Raw genomic sequence first — 25,738 nt, 5'->3', positions numbered from 1 at the left:
AGGGAATTGCATAAGCACCTGAAGGAAAAACTTTTGCAGGGCTACGGGGAAAGGGCGGGGGGAGTGGGACGGGCTGAAGTGCTCTTGCAGAGAGCCGGCACGGGCTCGATGGGCCGAATGGTCTCCTTCTGTGCTGTAACCATTCTATGAGTCTCTGATACGATTCTGATTTTGCCTAGCAAACCACTCAGTTGTATCAAACCACTTACCAGGGATTCTAGAAGAAGGCCCAGAACTAGAACAGGACAACTAGGGATGGGTAATAAATGCCAGCCTTGCGAGCAACACGCACATCCCGAGAATGAATAAATAAACAGGATCATCTGTGTGAAAATTGGTTGCCGCGTTTCCCACATTACAACAGTGACTTCACTTCAAAAGTACTTCATTGGCTCTAAAGCGCTTTGGGATGTCCTGAGGTGGTGAAAGGCGTGATTCCGCCCATAGATGTCAGCAGAAATGGGGTGGTGAGGCCTGGCATTGCCGACAAGCCCTGGCCTCGATTTCCACCACCCTCCCCCTGCTGTGACCACCACGGGAAGCTCCTTCCCCACCTGGTGACAGTCATTGCCAGCGAAAGGGGAGGTGGGATTTTCCTTGACGTCCGGCTCCTCACCACAAGAACCCGGTGGAAGGTGCCGGAAGGCCCAGTGTCGCGCGCGGTGCTGAAACGCAGGGAGGGAGTTCGGAGGAGATCCTGGGCTCGGCAGAGGCCTAAAGCCGAACTCTCCCTGCTCTTCGGGGCCCCGTGGCCTCTTTCAATCCCCGTGCGCTGGCCCCGCTGCGGGACAGGCCATCCCGCGGCAGCACCGGCAGGAGATTCGATCGGCAGTGGCGGCGAGGATCCTGCGGGAGCCTGCCCTTCATGTGAACTGACCCCTGACCCGGGCGGAGTTGGGGATGTGAGCCCGCGCGGAAGGAAATCCCGACCCTGGTGCCTTACTGAAAAGACCATGTGGTAGATTTTACCGATTGGACGGCCAATGGCGCCAACACGAAGCTCGATCCACCCCGAGGGCTAGGCCCTCGTTACTGCACCACCATGTAGAAAAGGGGGGGAAGGTGGGGTGTGGTTTTGGTTGCCCCTGGGGTTTGTCTCTGGCCAGTCAGAAGTATCTGAGCTGCTCCAGAGCCCCGTGCGGTTTCGAATCGCTCCCCTTTCTGGTTCTGACCGCCGGACTTATTTCAGTAGTGATGTAGACAAAACGAGACTCATGGTTGGGTGCAAAGAAGACCAGTATTTATTGAAATAAAGAATAAATTGAAAATAATGATGAATACAGCACACTTTTACTTAATACAGCACACCTTTTCTTAATACAGCACACATTTTCTTAATACAGCACACCTTTTCTTAATACAGCACACCTTTTCTTAATACAGCACATTTTTGCTAATACAGCACACATTTACTTAACGGGGAGGAGAAACGGACACATCGAGGGAAAATTGACTAAAATTACAATTTAACAAAATTCCCCTTTAATTCCCACCCCTAATACCTATCTAGGTTGCCTTGTAATGGGCCAGAAAATCTATGCTCACCAGTGAACGCCTGCTCCGTGCCCCTGCGGTCTGTCTTAGATTCTTCACCACCCCGAAGTGGAGATACCCCAGTAATTCAAAAGTAACTGCTGGTATTCCACTTCTTTGGGCGAGCTGCTGAGCTGTTCCTCTTGTAGGCAGGGCTTAGGAGGCAAGGCGGCAGAGAGAGAGAGAATGGCTTCCTGAGGGGCTATCTTTATACCCCATTGGGAGCCATTATCTTCGCACCCAAATCTGGATGTATCTGGGCTATACGAAAGGGACCGATCTGTCCCCATTGACTGTAATGGGTTTGAATGTGTTTCCCATTTGTTTAAACTGGTTTGTGCTCAGTTTAAAATGTCCCACTGATCTCTCAAGTGCTGGACAAATAAATCCTAAGTGTTCAGTCAACAGCACTCAAGTGCTTTGTAAACAATCCATTGTCCTGCGGTCACTGCCCAACCGCAACTGATTGACGGCTTCAAGTGCTTAAGCCCTTGAGTCAACATTGTAGAGAGCTTGTGTAAACAAACAATCCTTTTGTTCCTCTGTTGAACTTCCTAAACCGCAGTTGATTGACAGTTTTAAGTACCTCAAGTACTTCAGCCAGTGATGGGAGATGTTCAGACAGGCTGTCTTTGTCTTCTGCCATGAGGCCTGACAGCCATTTTTGATGCCCTGGGTTTTTAAGGTACATTCCAACCAGGTTTCTTTTAAAATCAAATAATCTTTGGGGGCTGCAGATACTTTCCAAAATTTTGCAAACATTACAACCAACAGGCCGGGGGACACCCGAGGCCAACAGGCTTCCGCAGGGGCGTCTCAGCCCCAGGTCCCCCGAGACTGGCCCAGATACATTGAGATAGGCTGGGGGCCATTCACGGAAAGGTGGTGTATGGGAACCCCAAGCTACTCCCGCTCCTCCTGGCCCCACACAAATAATCTTGGCTCCTCTTCGGCATGATGCCTGCTGAAACCGGGCAGCCAGCACAGCAGGAAATGGCAGTCAGGGTCCTCTCTGTGTCCTCATACCCCAATTTCCATATTAAAAGGGGCCGCCTGCCTGGCAATCGCTTCTGTCCTGTTTTCACTCTATGAAAATCTCCCCCCGAAATCTATCTGAAAGGCCATGGAGTTTCCAGGAGATGATATTGTCAGGCTTCAGACTACTGGAAGGTATTCCAGACTCAGGACTGGGAATTTGGCAGTAACATGCCAATCCTATTCTGCATTTGCTGATCTCACTTAGTCTGGCTCGGCCCTCCAGTGGCCTTATGAGGCCCGAGGCTGGATATGGAAAGGAACCCAGGAGGGAAGCCACTCCTCATCAATGCCCAGTGATTGCTGCTGGGAACTAAAGCCGTGTGAAGCTCAGGGATGGGGCGGCGATACCATGCCCTCCGCCGACATTCACCGTCTGAGCAAAGCGTGTGGAGGTGCTGAGGGCTGCTGGAGCTCGAGTCAGCGAGAGATGGCGGGGGTGGGATTGGTCATGTGCAGCAGCTCACAAACAGTCTGTAGCGAATCGGCAGCAGGTTGGACACTCCACCCGACGGTCTGATCCACCGGCTTCGATGGAAAAGCAAAATGAGCGGGCTGTGAAATAGGCCGTCCAATTCACTGTCGCGTTACTGCCCAGAAGTAAAGTCTCTGCGATCCCCGCACCAACTCGCCTGGCCTTTGGCGTATCTCCGTCTTTAGCTGTTGTTGTTGTTGTTGAAGGTGTCTGCATGTGGGAAATCCTCAGCTTCGGGAAGCAGCCGTTCTTCTGGCTGGAGAATCGGGATGTGATCGGTGTGCTAGAAAGAGGAGACAGGCTTCCAAAGCCGGAAGCATGCCCTCCAACACTCTACACCCTGATGACCCGCTGCTGGACCTACGAACCCCGCGAAAGGCCAAAGTTCACCGAACTCGTCTGTTCATTAAGGTAAGAAGATTGGCTCAAAAAAGGGACTGGGTGGTACGCTTATCAATTACTTCATAAAAGGTGATGAGTCGAAGAAGAGATGATGAGTCGAAAGAAGAGATGAATAAGGCTTTTATTAGCTAAGAAGAGACCATGCTTCTTCGTGAGTGACTGAACAAGTCTGAACGAAACCCACACAGTGGTGGGTGGAGTCAGCTGAGGCATGCCTCCATACACAGTGCCACCCAGAGGTGGCAATATACAATACAGTGGTTTACCACATTCACCCCTTGTTTAATGTGAAGTCCGGCGGGGTGAAGGGTACTACAAGTTAAGTCTATCAGGAGGCCTTGTCTGACGTCCTGATCGTCGTGGTGGCGGCGGTGGTGTTGCAGCATCCGACGTCGGGTCTGGTGTCTGGGTGGTTGGCGAAGATTCCTGGGGCTTTGGCATGCCGTCTGCAGGGGTTGGGTTGGGAGGGGTGGTGGGGGATAACAGTGGTAAGGGGGATAACGGTGGTAAGGGGGATAACGGTGGTAATTCAGGGGTACCCGAGGGTGCGAGATCTCGTATGGAGACCGTGTCCTCCCGCCCGTCTGGGTATGTCACCCAGGCATACTGGGGGTTGGCGTGTAGGAGGTGCACCCGCTCGACCAGGGGGTCCGTTTTATGCGTCCTCACGTGCCTCCGCAGTAGGACGGGCCCAGGAGAAGTCAACCATGCCGGTAGCGAGGTTCCCGATGTAGACTTCCGGGGGAAAACGAACATTTTCTCATGAGGGGTCGCATTAGTGGCAGTACAAAGCAGTGACCGAATGGAGTGAAGCACTGCAGGGAGGACCTCCTGCCAGCGGGAGGTCGGAAGGCCCTTAGATTTTAGTGCTAAGAGGACTGCCTTCCAAACCGTCGCGTTCTCCCTTTCCACCTGGCCGTTCCCCCGGGGGTTGTAACTGGTGGTCCTGCTCGTGGCGATACCTCTTGTTAGCAGGTACTGCCGAAGTTCGTCGCTCATGAACGATGAGCCCCTGTCCCTATAGCTGGGGAACCCGAACAGAGCGAAGATGTCATTCAGACACTTGATGACCGTGGTACTGGTCATGTCTGGGCAAGGGATGGCAAAGGGGAAACGGGAGTACTCATCAACTATGTTGAGGAAGTACACATTGCGGTCAGCGGAGGGGAGGGGCCCTTTAAAATCGACGCTCAGGCGTTCGAAGGGGCGGGTGGCCTTGATCAGGCTTGCTCTGTCCGGCCTATAGAAGTGCGGTTTGCACTCGGCGCAGATTTGGCAGCTCTTGGTCATGGTCCTGACCTCCTCGATGGAGTAGGGCAGGTTACGGGATTTGATAAAATGGAAAAACCTGGTGACCCCCGGGTGGCAGAGGTCATTGTGGAGGGACTGCAGCCTATCACTCTGCGCGTTGGCGCATGTACCACGTGATAGGGCATCTGGGGGCTCATTGAGTTTCCCTGGCCGATACAAGATATCATAATTGTAGGTGGAGAGTTCGATTCTCCACCTCAAGATCTTGTCGTTCTTGATTTTACCCCTCTGCTTATTATTAAACATAAAAGCTACTGAACGCTGGTCAGTGAGCAGGGTAAATCGTTTCCCGGCCAGGTAATGCCTCCAGTGACGCACCGCTTCTACAATAGCCTGGGCCTCCTTTTCGACGGAGGAGTGTCTCGTCTCGGGGCCCTGGAGGGTCCTTGAGAAAAAGGCCACGGGTCTGCCCGCCTGGTTAAGGGTCGCGGCTAGGGCGAAGTCGGAGGCATCGCTCTCCACTTGGAAGGGGATGGACTCATCCACCGCGTGCATTGCGGCCTTCGCGATATCGTTCTTGATAAGAGTGAAGGCTGCACACGCCTCTGGTGTCAGGGGGAAGGAGGTGGCTTTGATGAGGGGCCTGGCTTTGTCTGCATAGAGGGGCACCCACTGGGCGTAGTAGGAGAAAAACCCCAGGCATCTCTTCAGTGCTTTTTGGCAGTGGGGAAGGGGTAGCTCCATTAGGGGGCGCATTCTGTCGGGGTCGGGCCCGATGACTCCGTTCTCCACCACGCAGCCGAGGATGGCCAGGCGCTTGGTGTGAAACATACATTTTTCCTTATTGTACGTTAGGTTCAGCCGTTGGGCCGTACGGAGGAAATTTGCTAGATTAACGTCGTGGTCCTGCTGGTCGTGGCCGCAGATGGTGACGTTATCCAAATAGGGGAAGGTTGCCCGCAGCGCGTTCTGGTCAACCATTCGGTCCATCTCCCTTTGGAAGACCGAAACCCCGTTGGTGACGCCGAAGGGGACCCTAAGGAAGTGGTAGAGGCGGCCGTTTGCCTCGAAGGCAGTATACTGGCGGTCCTCATGGCGGATGGGCAGCTGGTGGTACGCTGACTTAAGGTCGATGGTGGAGAATACTTTGTATTGCGCAATCTGATTGACCATATCAGATATGCGAGGGAGGGGGTACGCGTCCAGCTGGGTGTACCGGTTTATGGTTTGGCTGTAGTCGATTACCATGCGGCGTTTTGCAGTGGTTTTAACGACTACAACCTGGGCTCGCCAGGGGCTAGTGCTACCTTCGATAATGCCCTCCTTCAAGAGCCGCTCCACCTCAGAGCTGATAAAAGCTCTGTCCCCGGCACTGTCCCGCCTGCTTTTGGTAGCGATGGGTTTACAGTCGCGGGTGAGGTTAGCGAACAGGGGAGGGGGGGGGGAGCTAATAAAATTGATACGCTTATCAATTACTTCATAAAAGGTGATGAGTCGAAGAAGAGATGATGAGTCGAAAGAAGAGATGAATAAGGCTTTTATTAGCTAAGAAGAGACCATGCTTCTTCGTGAGTGACTGAACAAGTCTGAACGAAACCCACACAGTGGTGGGTGGAGTCAGCTGAGGCATGCCTCCATACACAGCGCCACCCAGAGGTGGCAATATACAATACAGTGGTTTACCACACTGGGGTTGAGTCCAAAATGGTTGACCTGTCAGAGGAAAATAATTAGATCACAGCCGCCTGGCTGGGAACGGTTACTGAGTGACAGTGTGGGGGAACTGGATTCACATCATTAGAGATACAGTCAGTAACACAGGGCGCTGGGGGGAGAGGGGTTACTGAGTGACACAGTGTGAGGGAGCTGGATTAACATCAGTAGAGATACAGTCAGTAACACAGAGCGCTAGGGGAGAGGGGTTACTGAGTGACAGTGTGAGGGAGCTGGATTAACATCAGTAGAGATACAGTCAGTAACACAGAGCGCTAGGGGAGAGGGGTTACTGAGTGACAGTGTGAGGGAGCTGGATTAACATCAGTAGAGATACAGTCAGTAACACAGGGCGCTGGGGGAGAGGGGTTACTGAGTGACAGTGTGAGGGAGCTGGATTAACATCAGTAGAGATACAGTCAGTAACACAGGGCGCTGGGGGAGAGGGGTTACTGAGTGACATTGTGAGGGAGCTGGATTAACATCAGTAGAGACACAGTCAGTAACACAGGGCGCTGGGGGGAGAGGGGTTACTGAGTGACACAGTGTGGGGGAACTGGATTAACATCAGTGGAGATACAGTCAGTAACACAGAGCGCTAGGGGAGAGGGGTTACTGAGTGACAGTGTGAGGGAGCTGGATTAACATCAGTAGAGATTCAGTCAGTAACACAGGGCGCTGGGGAGAGGGGTTACTGAGTGACAGTGTGGGGGAACTGGATTAACATCAGTGGAGATACAGTCAGTAACACAGAGCGCTAGGGGAGAGGGGTTACTGAGTGACAGTGTGAGGGAGCTGGATTAACATCAGTAGAGATTCAGTCAGTAACACGGCGCTGGGGGAGAGGGGTTACTGAGTGACATTGTGAGGGAGCTGGATTAACATCAGTAGAGATACAGTCAGTCACACAGGGTGCTGAGGGAGAGGGGTTACGGAGTGACTGTGTGAAGGAGCTGGATTAACATCAGTAGAGATACAGTCAGTAACACAGGGCGCTGGGGGAGAGGGGTTACTGAGTGACAGTGTGAGGGAGCTGGATTAACATCAGTAGAGATACAGTCAGTAACACAGGGCGCTGGGGGAGAGGGGTTACTGAGTGACAGTGTGAAGGAGCTGGATTAACATCAGTAGAGATACAGTCAGTAACACAGGGCGCTGGGTTGAGTGGTTGCCGACAGTGAATTGGCAGCAATGTTCCCCATAAGACATGTGGCCGTGCAGTAACCAAAAGGGTCTCGTGCAGGCCTTTCACTGGATTTTGCATTGTATATACCACACACGCATTGAAATTTAAAGGGACTGTGCATCGATAGAATAGGCCTTGAAGATTAAAGCACAGTTTAATGGAAACCTTGATCGGCAGTGGTCAGTTCCTGTGCGGTCTGTCGATGAATTGGCAGTGGTCAATTGATGCATGGTCTGTTGGTGAATGGCAGTGGTCAGTTGATGCATGGTCTGTCGGTGAATCGGCAGTGGTCAGTTCCTGCGCGGTCTGTCGGTGAATCGGCAGTGGTCAGTTGATGCATCGTCTGTCGGTGAATCGGCAGTGGTCAGTTGATGCATCGTCTGTTGGTGAATCGGCAGTGGTCAGTTGATGCATCGTCTGTCGGTGAATCGGCAGTGGTCAGTTCCTGCATGGTCTGTCGGTGAATCGGCAGTGGTCAGTTCTTGCACGGTCTGTCGATGAATTGGCAGTGGCCAGTTGATGCACGGTCTGTCAGTGAATCGGCACTGGTCAGTTCTTGCACGTTCTGTCGGTGAATCGGCAGTGGTCAGTTGATGCACGGTCTGTTGGTGAATCATAGAGTCATAGAGTTATACAGCACAGAAAGAGGCCCATCGTGTCCGTGCCGGCCATCAAGCCCTGTCTAATCTAATCCCATTTTCCAGCACTTGGTCCGTAGCCTTGTATGCTATGGCATTTCAAGTGCTCATCCAAATGCTTCTTGAATATTGTGAGTGTTCCTGCCTCTACCACCCTTTCAGGCAGTGAGTTCCAGATTCCAACCACGCTCTGGGTGAAAAAGTTCTTCCTCAAATCCCCTCTAAACCTCCTGCCCCTTACCTTGAATCTATGCCCCCTTGTTATTGACCCCTCTACTAAGGGGAAAAGTTCCTTTCTATCTACCCTATCTATGCCACTCATAATTTTGTATACCTCAATCAGGTCCCCCCTCAGCCTTCTCTGCTCCAAGGAAAACAACCCCAGCCTGTCCAGTCTTTCTTCATAGTTGAAGCGCTCCAGCCCAGGTAACATCCTGGTGAATCGCCTCTGCACCCTCTCCAAAGTAATCACATCCTTCCTATAGTGTGGCGACCAGAACTGCACACAGTACTCCAGCTGTGGCCTTACCAGCGTTTTGTACAGCTCCATCATAACCTCCCTGCTCTTATATTCTATGCCTCGGCTAATGAAGGCAAGTATCCCATATGCCTTTTTAACCACCTTATCCACCTGTTCTGCTGCCTTCAGGGATCTATGTACATGCACACCAAGGTCCCTCTGATCCTCTGTCTTTTCTAGGGTCTTACCATTCATTGTGTATTCCCTTGCCTTGTTAGTCCGTCCAAAATGCATCACCTCACACTTTTCAGGGTTAAATTCCATTTGCCACTGTTCCGACCATCTGACCAACCCATCTATATCGTCCTGTAGCCTGAGGCTTCCCTCCTCGCTATTTACCACCCCACCAATTTTCATGTCATCTGCGAACTTACTGATCATACCTTTTACATTCACATCCAAATCATTAATGTAGACCACAAACAGCAAGGGTCCCAGCACCGATCCCTGCGGTACCCCACTGGACACAGGCTTCCAGTCACAAAAACAAACTTCCACCATCACCCTCTGCCTTCTGCCACTAAGCCAGTTTTGGATCCAATGTGCCAAGGCACCCTGGATCCCATGGGCTCTTACCTTCCTGACCAGTCTCCTATGCGGGACTTTATCAAAAGCCTTGCTGAAATCCATGTATACCACATCCACTGCACTACCCTCATCCACACACCTAGTCACCCCCTCGAAAAATTCAATCAAATTGGTCAGACATGATCGCCCCTTGACAAAGCCATGCTGGCTATCCCTAATTAATCCTTGCCTCTCCAAGTGGAGACTAATTCTGTCCTTCAGAATTTTTTCCAATAATTTCCCTACCACTGATGTTAGGCTCACTGGCCTGTAATTCCCTGGTTTATCCCTACTACCCTTCTTGAATAATGGTACTACATTAGCTGTTCTCCAGTCCTCTGGCACATCCCCTGTGGCCAGAGAGGTTCTGAAAATTTGTGTCAGAGCCCCTGCAATCTCCTCCTTTGCCTCACATAGTAGCCTGGGATACATCTCGTCTGGTCCTGGGGATTTATCCACTGTTAAGCCTGCTAAAACCACTAGTACCTCCTCCCTCTCGCTGCTAATATGTTCACGTATATCACAGTCCCCCTGCCCGATTTCTATGTCCAAATCGTCCTTCTCCATAGTGAACATTGATGCAAAAAATTCATTTAAAACCCCACCTACATCCTCTGGCTCTACACACAGCTTGCCACTTTGGTCCCTAATGGGCCCTACTCTTTCCCTAGTTATCCTCTTGCCCTTAATATACTTATAAAACACCTTAGGATTTTCCTTTATTTTGCTCACCAGTGTTATTTCATGGCCCCTCCTCACTCTCCACTTTCTTTTTTAAGTATCCCCCTGCACTTTTTACACTCCTCTAGGACTTCCTCTGTCTTTAGTCCTTTGTATCTGCCAAAAGCCCCCCTTTTTTTCCTAATCCATTCTCGTATATCCCTTGACATCCAAGGTTCCCTGGGCTTGTTGGTCCCACCCTTGACCTTTACGGGAACATGTTGCCATTGTACTTTCTCAATTTCCTTTCTGAAAGACTCCCATTGCTCCGATGTGGATTTTCCTACAAGTAGCTGATCCCAGTCGACTTTGGCCAGATCCTGCCTTATCATATTAAAATCGGCCTTCCCCCAATTTAGAACCTTTATTTCCGGCCCATCCTTGTCCTTTTCCATGACTACCTTAAATCTCACCGAATTATGGTCACTGTCACTAAAGTGCTCACCTACTAACACTTCTACCACATTCCCTAGAATTAGGTCCAGTACCGCCCCCTCTCTTGTAGGACTTTCTACATGCTGGCTCAAAAACGCTCCTGGATGCACTTTAAGAATTCTGCACCCTCTAAGCCGTTCACACTCTGACTATCCCAGTTAATATTGGGGAAGTTGAAATCCCCCACTATTATTACCCTATTATTTGCACACTTCTCTGAGATTTGCCTACATATCTGTTCCTCTATCTCCCCCTGGCTGTTTAGGGGCCTATACTACACTCCTAGCCAAGTGCTAGCCCCCTTTTTGTTTTTTAAGTTCAACCCATATGTCCTCATTAGAGGAACCTGTTAATATATCATCCCTCCTTACAGCAGTAATTGTCTCCTTAATTAATATTGCGACACCCCCTCCTCTTTTACCCCCCCCCTGTCTCGCCTGAAGATTCTATACCCCGGAATATTGAGCTGCCAGTCTTGCCCCTCCCTCAACCATGTCTCCGTGATAGCAACAATATCATACTCCCATGTGTTCATCAACACCTTCAGTTCATCCACCTTATTCGTAAGACTCCTTGCATTAAAATAAATGCCATTTAGCCTTGCCCTACTCCCTTGTGCCGTTACATATTTGTTCTGCCTTCCAGTCTGACTTATTTTTTCCCCTAAATTTGGCTGTCCATCACCCCCTATGGCAGTGGTCGGTTCCTGCGCAGTCTGTCAGTGAATTGGCAGTGGTCAGTTGATGCACGGTCTCTTGGTGAATCGGCAGTGGTCAGTTGATGCACGGTCTCTTGGTGAATCGGCAGTGGTCAGTTGATGCACGGTCTGTCGGTGAATCGGCAGTGGTCAGTTGATGCATCGTCTGTCGGTGAATCGGCAGTGGTCAGTTGATGCATCGTCTGTCGGTGAATCGGCAGTGGTCGGTTGATGCACGGTCTGTTGGTGAATCGGCAGTGGTCAGCTGATACATGGTCTGTCGGTGAATCGGCAGTGTTCAGTTCCTGCATGGTCTGTCGTTGAATCGGCAGTGGTCAGTTGATGCACGGTCTGTTGGTGAATCGGCAGTGGTCAATTCCTGCATGATCTGTCGGTGAATCGGCAGTGGTCAGTTGATGCACGGTCTGTCGGTGAATCGGCAGTGGTCAGTTGATGCATCGTCTGTCGGTGAATCGGCAGTGGTCGGTTGATGCACGGTCTGTTGGTGAATCGGCAGTGGTCAGTTGATACATGGTCTGTCGGTGAATCGGCAGTGTTCAGTTCCTGCGCGGTCTGTCGGTGAATCGGCAGTGGTCAGTTGATGCATGGTCTGTTGGTGAATCGGCAGTGGTCAGTTGATGCACGGTCTGTCGGTGAATCGGCAGTGGTCAGTTCCTGCACGGTCTGTCGGTGAATCGGCAGTGGTCAGTTGATGCACGGTCTGTTGGTGAATCGGCAGTGGTCAGTTGATGCACGGTCTGTCGGTGAATCGGCAGTGGTCAGTTGATGCATGGTCTGTCGGTGAATCGGCAGTGGTCAGTTCCTGCACGGTCTGTCGGTGAATCGGCAGTGGTCAGTTCCTGCACGGTCTGTCGGTGAATTGGCAGTGGTCAGTTCCTGCACGGTCTGTCGGTGAATCGGCAGTGGTCAGTTGATGCACGGTCTGTCGGTGAATCGGCAGTGGTCAGTTGATGCACGGTCTGTCGGTGAATCGGCAGTGGTCAGTTGATGCACGGTCTGTCGGTGAATCGGCAGTGGTCAGTTCCTGCACGGTCTGTCGGTGAATCGGCAGTGGTCAGTTCCTGCACGGTCTGTCGGTGAATCGGCAGTGGTCAGTTCCTGCACGGTCTGTCGGTGAATCGGCAGTGGTCAGTTCCTGCACGGTCTGTCGGTGAATCGGCAGTGGTCAGTTCCTGCACGGTCTGTCGGTGAATCGGCAGTGGTCAGTTGATGCGCTGTCTGTCGGTGAATTGGCAGTGGTCAGTTGATGCACGGTCTGTCTGGCAGAAGCTGTTGCTCATCCTCTGCCGGGTCTGTTCTCTCCTACACAGTGACATTCACCAGATGGAAATCGAACAGCAGAAGGAAAGGAAATATTGGACCCAGCGCCGCCTCACCACCAGGAACACAAACAGCCTCATCGCCGTAAACGAACCTCCGCCAAAGGTATTGAATGAGCTTTTACAGGATAAGATAAAAATTGCTGTTATATTTAATAATAAAAGTACTTCGATATCATCATCAGCTTTATTACTACTAATATTAGCAGCAGACAACAGAACCTTCAGCTGCTTCCTGACCGAGCTCCAAAAGCAGCTCTCCAGATTGAATCGTGTATTTAATAACAATCGCCTCTCCCGCCCACTGTCTCTCTTCATGGCAACCTTTGGATTTTGCTTTAAATAACCTCCGTGGGGAGATGGTGGAAGCAACAACACCTTGTATTTATATAGCGTCTTTACGTAGCAAGGCACTTCACAGGAGCGATTATCAAACAAAATTTGGCGTTCAGCCACATAAGCAGATGTTAGGGCAGGTGACCAATAGCTCGGTCAAAGAGGTCAGATTTAAGGAGGGTCTTAAAGGAGGGAAGAGAGGCGGAGAGGTTTAGGCAGGGAATTCCAGAGCTCAGGGCCTTGGCAACAGAAGGCACGGCCACCAAAAATTTGGGCAATAAAATCAGGGATGCTGAAGGGGCCAGAATTTGAGCAGCACAGATATCTCGGGGGAGGGGGGGGTGTTGTAGGGCTAAAGGAGATAGAAAGGGGCGAGGCCATGGAGGGATTTTTTTTAACTCGTTTTTTTATGGAATGTGGGCGTCGCTGGCAAGGCCAGCATTTATTGCCCATCCCTAATTGCCCTTGAGAAGGTGGTGGTGAGCTGCCTTCTTGAACCGCTGCAGTCCGTGTGGTGAAGGTACTCCCACAGTGCTGTTAGGGAGGGAGTTCCAGGATTTTGACCCAGCGACGATGAAGGATCGGCGATATACTTCTAAGTCAGGATGGTGTGTGACTTGGAGGAGAACTTGGAGGTGGTGGTGTTCCCATGCGCTTGCTGCCCTTGTCCTTCTAGGTGGAAGAGGTCGCAGGTTTGGGAGGTGCTGTTGAAGAAGCCTTTGCGAGTTGCTGCAGTGCATCTTGTAGATGGTACACACTGCAGCCACGGTACGCCGGTGGTGGAGGGAGTGAATATTTAAGGTGGTGGATGGGGTGCCAATCAAGCGGGCTGCTTTGTCCTGGATGGTGTCGAGCTTCTTGAGTGTTGTTGGAGCTGCACTCATCCAGACAAGTGGAGAGTATTCCATCACACTCCTGACTTGTGTCTTGTAGATGGTGGAAAGACTTGAAAACGAGGATGAGAATTTTAAAATCGAGGTGTTGCCAGACCAGGAGCCAATGTAGGTCAGCGAGCCCAGGGGCTGATGGGTGAACGGGACTTGGTGCGAGTTCGGACACGGCCAGCAGCAGAGTTTTGAATGACCTCAAGTTTACAGAGGATAGAACGTGGGAACCAGCCAGGAGTGCGTTGGAATAGTCAAGTCTCGTGGAAATAAAGATGATGGAAGCAGTTAGTATTGATTCATTCAAATGCAAATTAGATAGATTTGTTGCAGAAAATCACACTTTGGGACACAGTATAGGAGTAACATAGAGAGGGGATAGCAGAGGCCCTGACCATCATTTTCCAATCCTCCCTGGCTACAGGTGTGGTGCCAGAGGACTGGAGGACTGCTAACGTGGTACCGTTGTTTGAAAAGGGAGAAAGGGATAGACCGAGTAATTACAGGCCAGTCAGCCTAACCTCGAGGGTGGGAAAATTATTGGAAAAAATTCTGAGGTCCAGGATAAATCTTCATTTAGAAAGACACGGATTAATCAGAGACAGTCAGCACGGACTTGTTAAGGGAAGGTCGTGTCTGACTAAATTGATTGAGGAGGTAACAAGGAGGGTCGATGAGTGTAGTGCATTTGATGTAGTCTATATGGATTTTAGCAAGGCTTTTGATAAGGTCCCGCATAGCAGACTGGTCACGAAAGTAAAAGCCCATGGGATCCAAGGCAAAGTGGCAAGTTGGAACCAAAATTGGCTGAGGCAGGAAACAAAGGGTAAAGGTCGAAGGGTGTTTTTGTGACTGGAAGGCTGTTTCCAGTGGGGTTCCGCAGGGCTCAGTACTGGGTCCTTTGCTTTTTGTGGTATATATCAATGATTTGGACTTGAATGTAGGAAATATGATTAAGAAATTTGCAGATGATAAAAAAATTGGCCGTGTGTTTGATAATGAAGAAGAAAGCTGCAGACTGCAGGAAGATATCAATGGACTGGTCTGGTGGGCAGAACAGTGGCAAATGGAATTCAATCCGGAGAAGTGTGAGGTAATGCATTTGGGGAGGGCTAACAAGGAAAGGGAATACACATTAAATGGTAGGACACTGAGAAGTGCAGGAGATCAGAGGGACCTTGGAGTGCATGTCCACAGATCCCTGAAGGTAGCGGGACAGGTAGATAAGGTGGTTAAGAAGGCATACGGGATACTTGCCTTTATTAGCCGAGGCATAGAATATAAGAGCAGGGAGGTTATGCTTGAACTGTATAAAACACTAGTTAGGCCTCAGCTAGAATACTGCATGCAGTTCTGCTCACCACATTACAGGAAGGATGTGATTGCACCAGAGAGGGTGCAGAGGAGATTTACGAGGATGTTGCCTGGGCTGGGGAATTTTAGCTATGAGGAAAGACTGGATAGGTTGGTGTTAAGTATGTGTATTGTATTGAACAATTAACACAAAGACTTAAACGTATAACTCAACAGATCTTTACTGGTTGGAGGTAGGGACTATACGTAGGTCTTCACTTCATGCCCACAGGCGGGAACTGAGGGGAGATCAGTACCCACAGTACTATTTATACCCCTATGGCCAGGAGTGGTACTGCGTATCACTATGCCCTACAAGTAGTGCAGTCCTGTCCATAGGTTCAAAGTAGCACACATATTACATACACAACATTCCTCCCTTCCTAGCTTTACAGTCATCTCCCCATTTAACATAACGTAATAACATATATACATATATAACTTCAGGTTTACATAACAGAATAACATAGATACATAGATAACTTCATGTCAAAACAGATCACAGATTCAGTCTCTGCGGAAAACAGTTCACAGATTCAATCTCTGTGGTGTAGTCGGTTCACGTTGCTGGAGTGACTCATTCAATAGTCCTTCCATGGATTTAACAGTTTGAACTTCCGAACTGAATTGGCTCCATTTGGAGGGACCACGTGTGTGATCTGGTAGAGGTAATAATGGTTCAGATGGGTCATCTTCTGTTTCGACTTTTCCTTTTCTGCTTCTTGGAGACTCTCTGGGCTCCGTCAGCTGCCAGCTGCATGCGCAGTTCCTCCTTCTCTTCCTCCTTTTTCCGTAGTAGAGCCACCTTCTCCCGATGTTCTGTAGACTTTCGGTGCTCCTCCATGATTTCTGTATGGTGGGAGTCGAAGTTACAAGTTGGGCAGGACAGGACATAGTAATATTCGGTGTCGTCCTGATCTAGGCCAGCGAGAGGGTCTTCTATTTCCTCCATACCCAGCTGGGCGTTAGCCAGCTTTTGTTCCAAGTCCAGACATCTTTCCTGAAGAGACTTCTTCATGCGTACCTCTTCATCCAGCTTTTTCTGGGCTTTCAGCAAGTCGTTTACTAATGACCTCATTTGAGATTTTACTACTTCAACTTCTTTTGGAGATTGATTGAACGGACTATTCAATCCCTCTACCGGAGCAGCTGTTTCAGCGGTCTGTTGTTCTACGTTGACGTGAGTCAGCGTACTTTTGGCATCCAAGGGCTGCTCTGTTGCAGTCATCTCAGTCTGTGTTGCCACCTCAGCTCTTCCAATAACCTTTGAGAGCTCCGAACCCCTTTCGTTTGAATATTGAAGTTCGTGTTCAAGTTTTTCCCATTTCAGAGTCCTGTCCTTCAGCATATGCAGGAGTTGGCTGACCGTTAACTCCTCTGACATCAGACGTTTTGTGTGCTCCTGCTCCATTTTCTCTATCAGCTGCTTCTGTTGTCTTTCCAGATTCTCCAACTCTATATCAAAGAACTCTTTCGTTGCATTCAACTCTTGCTCAAAACGGCGAAGCATTTGTTCTAATTGCTGTTGTAGTTTGAAATGGAGTTGAGTTCGAGCCCGGTGTCCCTCAGAAATGGGCACATCAGTAGACTTGCCAGACTCAGAATCCACAGTTAAACTATGTTGTTGTTGCTCAGTGGAATTCTGTGCTGAAACTTTGTCTTTTGCACCTGAGTTGGGCTTACCATCATCCGTTCCAGAGTCTGGGCCGACTATCTTCACCGAGTTCTCACTCGTTATTGTTTGTAGGAAATGCCAGTCCATATTCATTTTCCTAATCCACTCCCGTCCTAGCAGTGGAGGACCTCCTTCAGATATCACATATAAGTCCATTATTTGACTGTCTTCGCCCTTGTGGACCACTGCAACCTCTATTTTCCCGATGGGGTACACTCTTTGCCCCGTGTATGTTTTCAATATAATCCCCGTATCCTGCAGGGGAATATGTTGGAATAACTTTCCGTAATCTTTCTTATTTATGACCGTCAATGCCGATCCAGTGTCCAATTCCAGTTTTACTTGGACTCCTTCTATCTGAAGAGTGACCCAAATTGTCTGGAGGTCTGCACCCTTACCAGCGTTGAGTACACTTAAGCTAGCCAGTTCATTAAGCTTAAGCTAGCCAGTTCATTACTGCTAGCATCTGAATCGGACTCCTGTTCGGTCACCTTGTGTACCTTTGCGTATTTTCCTTGCGGTGACTTCTTGTTGCTGGTCTTCTTCCCTGACCTGCATACTCTAGCTATATGTCCAAGCCTACCACAAGTTCTACATTCTTGGTTTTTAAACCAACACTGGTTCTGATCATGCGTTGTCTTTCCACAACGATAACATTTGCCAGAACTCACACCCAATTTGTGTGCACTGAGCTCCGGTGACCGTAGCTGCATTACTGCCGTGCCTCTCGCTGCGGCTTCGTGTGCTGCTGCCATAGTGACCGCCTTCTCAAGCGTCAGCTCATTCTCCTTGAGCAGTCGCTTTTGTGTATCCTGTTTAAATAAACCACACACAAATTTGTCTCGTAGTGCATCTGTCAGTCCCGTTCCAAACTGGCAATATTTCGCTAATTTACGCAATTCCAGCAAATATTCAGCATTGCTTTCATGCTGTAGCTGCCTTCTGTCGTAAAATTTAAATCGTTCCGCTAGCATCAGCGGCGTGAGGTTTAGATGATCTTTCAGGACAGTAACAATCTCATCGAACGTCTTATCCGCCGGTTCATCTGGTGATAACAGGTGTTTCAATTGCCCGTATGTCTTCGCACCCATTAAATTTAATAATGTTAGAGCTTTATCTTGGTCACGAATTTTATTGGCCTTACAATAATTTTTTACTCTTTCAACATATATGGCCCAATCTTCGAGGTCACTATCAAAGGTGCTAATATTCCCGTGTTTAGGCATTGTAGATTTGCAATTTCTCAGATTTTATTTTGTTTACTTGTTATCAAAGATGGCGGCTTCCCGCTCTTGCCGTCGTCCTCCGCCCACAAAATGGCGGTTTTCCCGCGCTTGGCGGTCTTCACCCGTCCCCCGACGCCGTCTCCCTTCAGCCCCCGAGTGCGGCCCTTATCTTCGCCGCGATCGATAGCCCGCGCTGTGCACCGCGACTCTCGCACCTTGAGCTTCTGCAGCCGCCGCGCCTTTCAGTCCGAGTGCGGCCCTTATCTTTGGTCCCGATCGCTGGCCCGCGCTGCGCCTCGCACTTGAAGCGGCTCCCGGCCTCTGGCTCACCCGCTCGCGCGGCTCTTGCTCGCTCCCTCCCGGGCTCTGGCTTACCCGCTCGCGCGTTTCACCGCGGCTCTTATCAGGGATTGCGATCGCCCTTATCTTTTCCAACTTCCCCAGCCCTGTCTTTGCAGCCAACGCTGCACGGCTTACCCCACCACCTAGGTTGAACAAGGAAACTGCAGAAAGACTTCTGTCAGTCGCTGGAAGCTGTCAGAATGGCTGCTGCACTCCAGTGCTCAGTCGTTGATGGAGGCTTCAGAGTCCTAAAGCCTGTCGCTTCTAGTGGGGTGGTGATGTTTGAAACCTCTCTTCAACTGCCGCAGGGTAAGAACCTGACTCGTCGCCAGTGTTAAGTATGTGTATTGTATTGAACAATTAACACAAAGACTTAAACGTATAACTCAAACAGATCTTTACTGGTTGGAGGTAGGGACTATACGTAGGTCTTCACTTCATGCCCACAGGCGGGAACTGAGGGGAGATCAGTACCCACAGTACTATTTATACCCCTATGGCCAGGAGTGGTACTGCGTATCACTACGCCCTACAAGTAGTGCAGTCCTGTCCATAGGTTCAAAGTAGCACACATATTACATACACAACAGTTGGGGTTGTTTTCTTTGGAACAGAGGAGGCTGAGGGGAGACCTTATTGATTAGTCAACAACTCCATTATCATTGGATCATGTGACTACCAGGAAGGTCGAAGGTGAACTCGATGGACCCTGGTCTTTCATCACCTAGCAATTACTATTTTCCTATGCTCCAATATCTAGTTTCTCCGTCTCGCTTCTCATTGTTGAGAGGAGCCCCAACTCCAATTTTGTAGCGCCGCGATATTCAATGGAAGCGCCCCAAGAGAGAGGGGGAGCTCTTCCAGTTGCACCCCGCTTCCTGCGTAGGGCGCTACCATTGAATTTCGGGCGAGAGGGGGGGGGGCTAAAAGTAGCACCCCGGCGAAGTTACCGCTCCAAAGGGGGCGAGAGCCAATTTCCCCCCTAAAAATCAAACCACTAAAACTGCAACGACTAAAAAATAAACATTAACCACTAAAAACACCAACCAATAAACTAAGAATGATCTGTAACTTACCCGCGGCACTCCACACTGTGCTGACTGAGAGTTCTTCCCTCCATTTGCCTGGTATCTGCCACAAGCCTCTGCCTTGAACCTCAACACCAGGTGTGAACTGACAGTCTCCAGTCAGAGGGGGGAGATCTGGATCTCCATTCTGTTGACTGGAATTGAAGTGAAAGTGTAGACATCCTCCACACACGCTTGAATTCGCCTCTCTCTCTCCTTTATTCAAAACCAAACCCTGGTGCTACAGGCCGGAGGTCGAATAAATTGGCATTTACTATTACACTAGTGCAGTGGCATAGTGGTTAGCACTGTTGCCTCACAGCGCCAGGGACCCGGGTTCGAATCCGGCCTCAGGTGACTGTCTGTGTGGAGTTTGCACAGTCTCCCCGTGTTTGCGTGGGTTTTCTCCGGGTGCTCCGGTTTCCTCCCACAGTCCAAAGATGTGCGGGTTAGGTTGATTGGCTATGATAAATTGACCCTTAGTGTTAGGGGGATTACATACGTGGGGTTACGGGGATCAGGTGGGATATGTGTCGGTGCAGGCTCGATGGGCCGAAATGGCCTCTATCTGCACTGTGGGGTTTCTGTGATTCTGTGATAGACTCCGCTGAGGTCCAGGCTTTAGTCCTTGGTCCAAGTGGTCAGTTTAATTTGAGAGAGGAGATTTTCAGCCCTGTTGTGTGTGTTGGATGTTAAAGGTGAAAAGACAGACTAAGGCCTCAGTCGCAAAGTGCATGAAATTAAGTTGGCATCATTGTCTTCTGTTCCAGCCATCAAGAACGAAAGGATTAACAACAAAGTCACCTGCAATGCATTTTCTGAATCGGGGACTTCAGTTCCAAGTATGTAATAGTGTGAAGAGTTTGGTTTGTCAAGTTTAATGTGAAACCCTATCAGTGGAAACTGAAGCTCCACATTACATGGGCTGAGGGTGGCGATGGGCCGAGGGTGGCGATGGGCCGAGGGTGGCGATGGGCCGAGGGTGGCGATGGGCCGAGGGTGGCGATGGGCCGAGGGTGGCGATGGGCTGAGGGTGGCGATGGGCTGAGGGTCTTTTCTTTCTTTAAGGGAGCTTAGGCTGGGGAGAATTTATTTTAAATAGATGTATTCCATGAATTTAAAAACCAAACACTCAGCCCCATATTGCCTCAGTTCTGGACACCCAGCTCATGGTGTGTGATGATCCAGCTCTTCAAAGTATCCAGGGGCAGTGCACTCGCATGAAGTATCAACTAATTAAACACCTCAAGCAACAGATTGACAGGCTCAAGGATCAACCAACTACACTGTGCTCATACACAAGCAGGGAAAGCATCTGCAAATGACTTTCTATGATGGCGTCACCAGATAGCGGGAGCTAAGGCAGCCAACAGGAAGATATGGGTGGAGGTCCCTAGGGCATGATAGAGGTGACTGGTGGAACTTGAGTTATACGACCGAGCCTCGTACTGGATGTGGACCAGGATGGAAATGCAGAAGGTCGTAACCATGAGCAGGCCAGAAACATGGGGCAGTGTTGTTAAACGGGAAAAGGGGGCAGATACGATTGGGGCAGTGTTATTGGTTGTACGCGATCCTATAGTAAGAGGGGTTGATAGCATCTTGTGCAAGCACAATCAGCTATATTGTTTGGGACCTGATCGAGCGTGTGCTTAAGATCTTGCAAGGCGAGGGTTGGAGGGAGAGAAACCAGAGATTGTGGCCACAGTGAGAAGCAATGAGGCAGGAAGGTGTGGAATTGGGCCCTATAGAGGGAATGTCAGGAGCACGGTAAAAGATTAAAGAAAAGGTTTTCCAAGGTAGGCCTCTCCAATCTGCGCCACTGTTAGGGAGAAACCGATCAGGCAGGTCAATGTATGACTTCAGACATGATTCTATGATTACAACTGAGTTCCTGACATTAACTGGGATTTACAATGGGGACAACCTGTCGACACGTGTGAGTTTAAGGGAGTTTTCAAGAAGCTTTTCTTAAAGAGCAGGTGAGGGCACTCACAAGAGGAAGGCAATAATAAGCCATGTTGAAGTATGGAAACATTGGAGCTTTAGTGATCATAGTGCCGTTGGGGTAGAATTTCCATGAGGAGTTGCCCCAATCTCCTGCTGTAACGTTAGTGGGAGATCAATGGAAACCTGGTTTGTTGCCATACTCTGCCAAGTAAGTGCTTCCTGAGTTTACATGGGCCGCAGTGTCTGCCTGCAACATCGCCAGAGTCTTAATGTGTGCTTGTCTAGTCTTAGCTTTCAGATGCTATGCTCAGTGACTGTCGCACTTACAGGAATCCCCATCACATTCTGCTGGACTCCACCGCTGAAGTGTGAGATGGCCATGCCATAGATAAACCGACGATACTGTCCGCTTTCAGGACCTGGGTAGTGTTGGCTTGCCGTGTGCCGTGTGCTTTGCCCGTGTGGCTCTCTGCTGTGTCTTGTTGCTGATTGCTTTGTTTTCTGTGTGCTGTCTGACCCGCCCAGGTGCCAGAGTCTCTCTGCGCCAGCTCGCCGCACATACCTTGCTCTCTGAGCAATGAGGCACCAGCTGACTCAGCAAACACCTCACCTCAGAAGCCGTTCAGACGACTCAGTGTCCGGGTAAGAGCAACTTGCTTGCGTACCGCTCCATGGTGTTTGTCGGAGTTAGATCTTAAACAGATTCGGGGAGATAATCTGTTACTGCGTGAAAGGAAAGGACTCGCATTTCTATAGCGCCTTTCAGGATCTCAGTACGTCCCAAAGCACTTTACAGCCAATGAGGTACTTTTCAAGTGTAGTCCACGTTGTAATGTAGTTTATCAGCAGCCAATTTATACACAGCAAGCTCCCACAAACAGCAATGTAACAATCACCAGCTAATCTGTTTTAGTGATGTTGATTCAGGGATAAATATTGTCCAGGACACCGGGGGAAACTCCTCTGCTCTTCTTCAAAATAGTGCCATTGGATCTTTTACCTCTACCTGAGAGAGCAGACAGGGCCTTAGTTTAACGTCTCATCTGAAAGGCAGCACCACCAACAGTGCGGCGCTCCCTCAGTACTGCCCCTCCGACAGTGCGGCACTCCCTCAGTACAGCCCCTCCGACAGTGCGGCACTCCCTCAGTACTGCCCTCTGACAGTGCGGCGCTCCCTCAGTACTGCCCCTCTGACAGTGCGACGCTCCCTCAGTACTGCCCCTCCCACAGTGCGGCACTCCCTCAGTACTGCCCCTCCGACAGTGCGGCACTCCCTCAGTACTGCCCTCTGACAGTGCGACGCTCCCTCAGTACTGACCCCCCGACAGTGCGGCACTCCCTCAGTACTGCCCCCCGACAGTGCGGTGCTCCCTCAGTACTGCCTCTCCGACAGTGCGGCACTCCCTCAGCACTGACCCTCCGACAGTGCGGCACTCCCTCAGCACTGCACTGGAGTGTCGGTCTGGATAATGGGCTCAAGTCTCTGGAGCAGAAGCTAGAGTGCTACCCACTGAGCCACAGCTGGTATCTTGGGGTGGGTTAGAAACTTAAAATGTTTAAAATGTATTCCCCTGAAGTGTTGTTTGAATGGACCCTGCCCCTGATCTTACTGTTCAGTCCTGAGATGTCCTTTGATGTTTGCTTTGATTTTTACGTCAGCTTTATCTGTTCGTGTCCGCCTGATTTTCAGTGTCATGTATTGCTTGATGGGAATGTCCATTTAACAGTAAGATAGACAAGCATTGAGGGAGAAGGGAATCGAGGGTTACGGTGATAGAGTTAGATGAGGAAAGACAGGAGGAGGCTCGAGTGGAGCATAAACGCCGGCAGGACTGGTTGGGCCGAATGGCCTGTTTCTGTGCCGTATATCCGGTGTAATCCTGTGTAAATTGCTGCTGATTGAGTTCCACGGTTGGAACTTAAACTTGGGGTTCTGTTGATGTCAATCTGATTGAACTCATGCGGGGTGTCCAGTAGTCTGGAGGTTCCGGACAGTGTGGGCTTATATTTCACCTTCACGGCCTGGGCCATTAACCGGGCGGAGCGGATCGCCCGTCTGTTGTAGGGAACACGCCCGATTATAATCACATGGCAATGAATCGGATAAAGATGGGGCAGGGTCCAGAGCGGGCAGTCAGTCCAGGTTATCTCCCAAGTGGCGAGCGCCAAGAATGACCCCCACTGCCTCAACAGGCCATTCAGGCACGAGGAGCACTGCAGCTAAGGCTCATCCTGTCCTCATACAATGTTTACTGAGGGAGAGTTTTGCTGGGGGGAGGAGATTATGGGAAGGTGAGAACTCGAGTCGTTTCTCACTCAGTGTCTTGGGGCATTGAAGCCAACATGGCACCATTACCACAATCCCAGCAGAGATCGGCCATCGCGGAGCAGGAGGCCCCTCCTGATCTCTGCGGCTCGGCGACACACCAGACAGTGCACTGATCCATTGTGCCGCAGGCTGTAATTCAGGCTCCTTACAGCTGGCAGGGAGAGCATGTCGTTAGATTGGGCGAACGCTCCGACAGGACAGAGCTGTGTTCCGTTGCGCTCCTCGGTCTCCACTGAAAACATTTACCATTACGTGTTTGTGGACGGACCTGATTATGTTCCTGGGTTTCGCAGGAAGCCGATTTTATTGTTGAGCTTAACAGCAAGGAAGAGGCGCAGAAACTCTGGGAGATGGATCAGGCCAAACTTCAGGAGAGAATCAGGCAGCAACAACGAGAGATGTTGGAGGATAAACGGTGGCTCGAGAAGGAAGAAAAGCTTCTGGTAAGTTGCCTTGTTAGTAGTTCGTGCGCAGGGAAGCCCCGTTATAATGGACATCATTTCACCACAAGGGGATTTCACTCTACTGGGACTTAACTGAATGTTTCTGACAGAACATGGTGGGATAGGCAAGTTTGTCGTTGAGTTGCTGTGTTCTTGTCAAGGACTCTGATGCACAGGGTGTTTTACAGCTTCTGCTTCACTCAGCTTGTGAGTATGACGTGAAAAACACTACGGCCCCGAAACTCCTTGGGATTTCCACTGGCCTCCCATCAGAAATCCAGTGGGAGATTGACGGACACGTCCCATACGCAAACGGAATCCACCTGTTGCTGGCCAGACCCTGTCACTTACCCGGTGAGGGGCAGAACATCCATTCATTTCTTTGCAAGAGCAGATGATGGCCGGCGGATGGAGACACCCTGTGGCGGGAGTTGCCACGTATCAGTGGCGGCCAGTACACCGAGCGAGGTGAGGCACACCCTCCTCTCCAAGGCCAGACTTGAGCCCCAGTGCTCGCATGGCCTGGAACCCCGAGGAGGAGGTTTCAAAAAAAAGTTGACTAGTCGGCCCATTGACTAGTCCGTGGCTGTGGTCATAGATGGGAGAGAGGCCTCAAGAACTCTTCCCTGCCCGGACATGGGAGGGCAGCAAGGATGCTCCCAAAGTGACACCTGTCACACGCTGATGAGGTGCCACCCACTGACCCACAATCGTCTGCCATCGTTACCTGCACAACGCTGACACACACATATTTTGTGTAAAATCTTGTAATTCTAAGGCAGACTATTTTGTGTGGCTAATGAACACTTATTTTGTAAGCTCAGTTAAAACCTTCAGTCAATGGACGGAGGGGAGTGCGGGAGACGAAGGGGGAGCGCGGGAGACGGGGGAGCGCGGGAGACGGGGGAGCGCGGGGGAGCGCGGGAGACGGGGGAGCACGGGAGACGGGGGGGTGGAGTGCGGGAGACGGAGGGGGGAGTGCGGGAGACGGAGGGGTGGAGTGCGGGAGACGGGGGGGTGGAGTGCGGGAGACGGAGGGGGGAGTGCGGGAGACGGGGGGGTGGAGTGCGGGAGACGGAGGGGGGAGTGCGGGAGACGGGGGGGGGAGTGCGGGAGACGGGGGGGTGGAGTGCGGGAGACGGAGGGGGGAGTGCGGGAGACGGGGGGGGGAGTGCGGGAGACGGAGGGGGGAGTGCGGGAGACGGAGGGGGGAGTGCGGGAGACGGGGGGGGAGTGCGGGAGACGGGGGGGGGGAGTGCGGGGGACGGAGGGGGGAGTGCGGTGGACGGAGGGGGGAGTGCGGGAGACGGAGGGGGGAGTGCGGGAGACGGGGGGGGGAGTGCGGGAGACGGGGGGGAGTGCGGGAGACGGGGGGGGGAGTGCGGGGGACAGAGGGGGGAGTGCGGGGGACGGAGGGGGGAGTGCGGGGGACGGAGGGGGGAGTGCGGGAGACGGAGGGGGGAGTGCGGGAGACGGAGGGGGGAGTGCGGGAGACGGAGGGGGGAGTGCGGGAGACGGAGGGGGAGCGCGGGAGACGGGTGAGCGCGGGAGACGGGGGAGTGCGGGAGACGGGGGGGGAGTGCGGGAGACGGGGGGGGAGTGCGGGAGACGGAGGGGGGAG

At 51.1% G+C, this 25,738-nt stretch overlaps 1 protein-coding gene across 1 annotated transcript in view; it reads left to right on the top strand.

Annotated features, from left to right (window-relative positions):
* LOC147120823 (protein-tyrosine kinase 2-beta-like) overlaps positions 1-25,738 on the top strand; it is a 389,336-nt gene that overhangs the window by 341,391 nt on the left and 22,207 nt on the right. The window contains exons 20-24 of the mRNA XM_085978989.1: positions 3,250-3,454; positions 12,504-12,618; positions 20,166-20,237; positions 21,871-21,987; positions 23,968-24,117. Coding sequence (XP_085835115.1) covers positions 3,250-3,454; positions 12,504-12,618; positions 20,166-20,237; positions 21,871-21,987; positions 23,968-24,117 — 659 coding nt within the window. The remainder of the gene's footprint in view (positions 1-3,249; positions 3,455-12,503; positions 12,619-20,165; positions 20,238-21,870; positions 21,988-23,967; positions 24,118-25,738) is intronic.

Source organism: Somniosus microcephalus, chromosome 3 (genome assembly GCF_052327205.1).
Source record: "Somniosus microcephalus isolate GS21.2 chromosome 3, FLI_Smic_1.0, whole genome shotgun sequence".
Lineage (NCBI taxonomy): Eukaryota > Metazoa > Chordata > Chondrichthyes > Squaliformes > Somniosidae > Somniosus > Somniosus microcephalus.
This window is presented reverse-complemented; position numbering and strand designations above follow the sequence as displayed.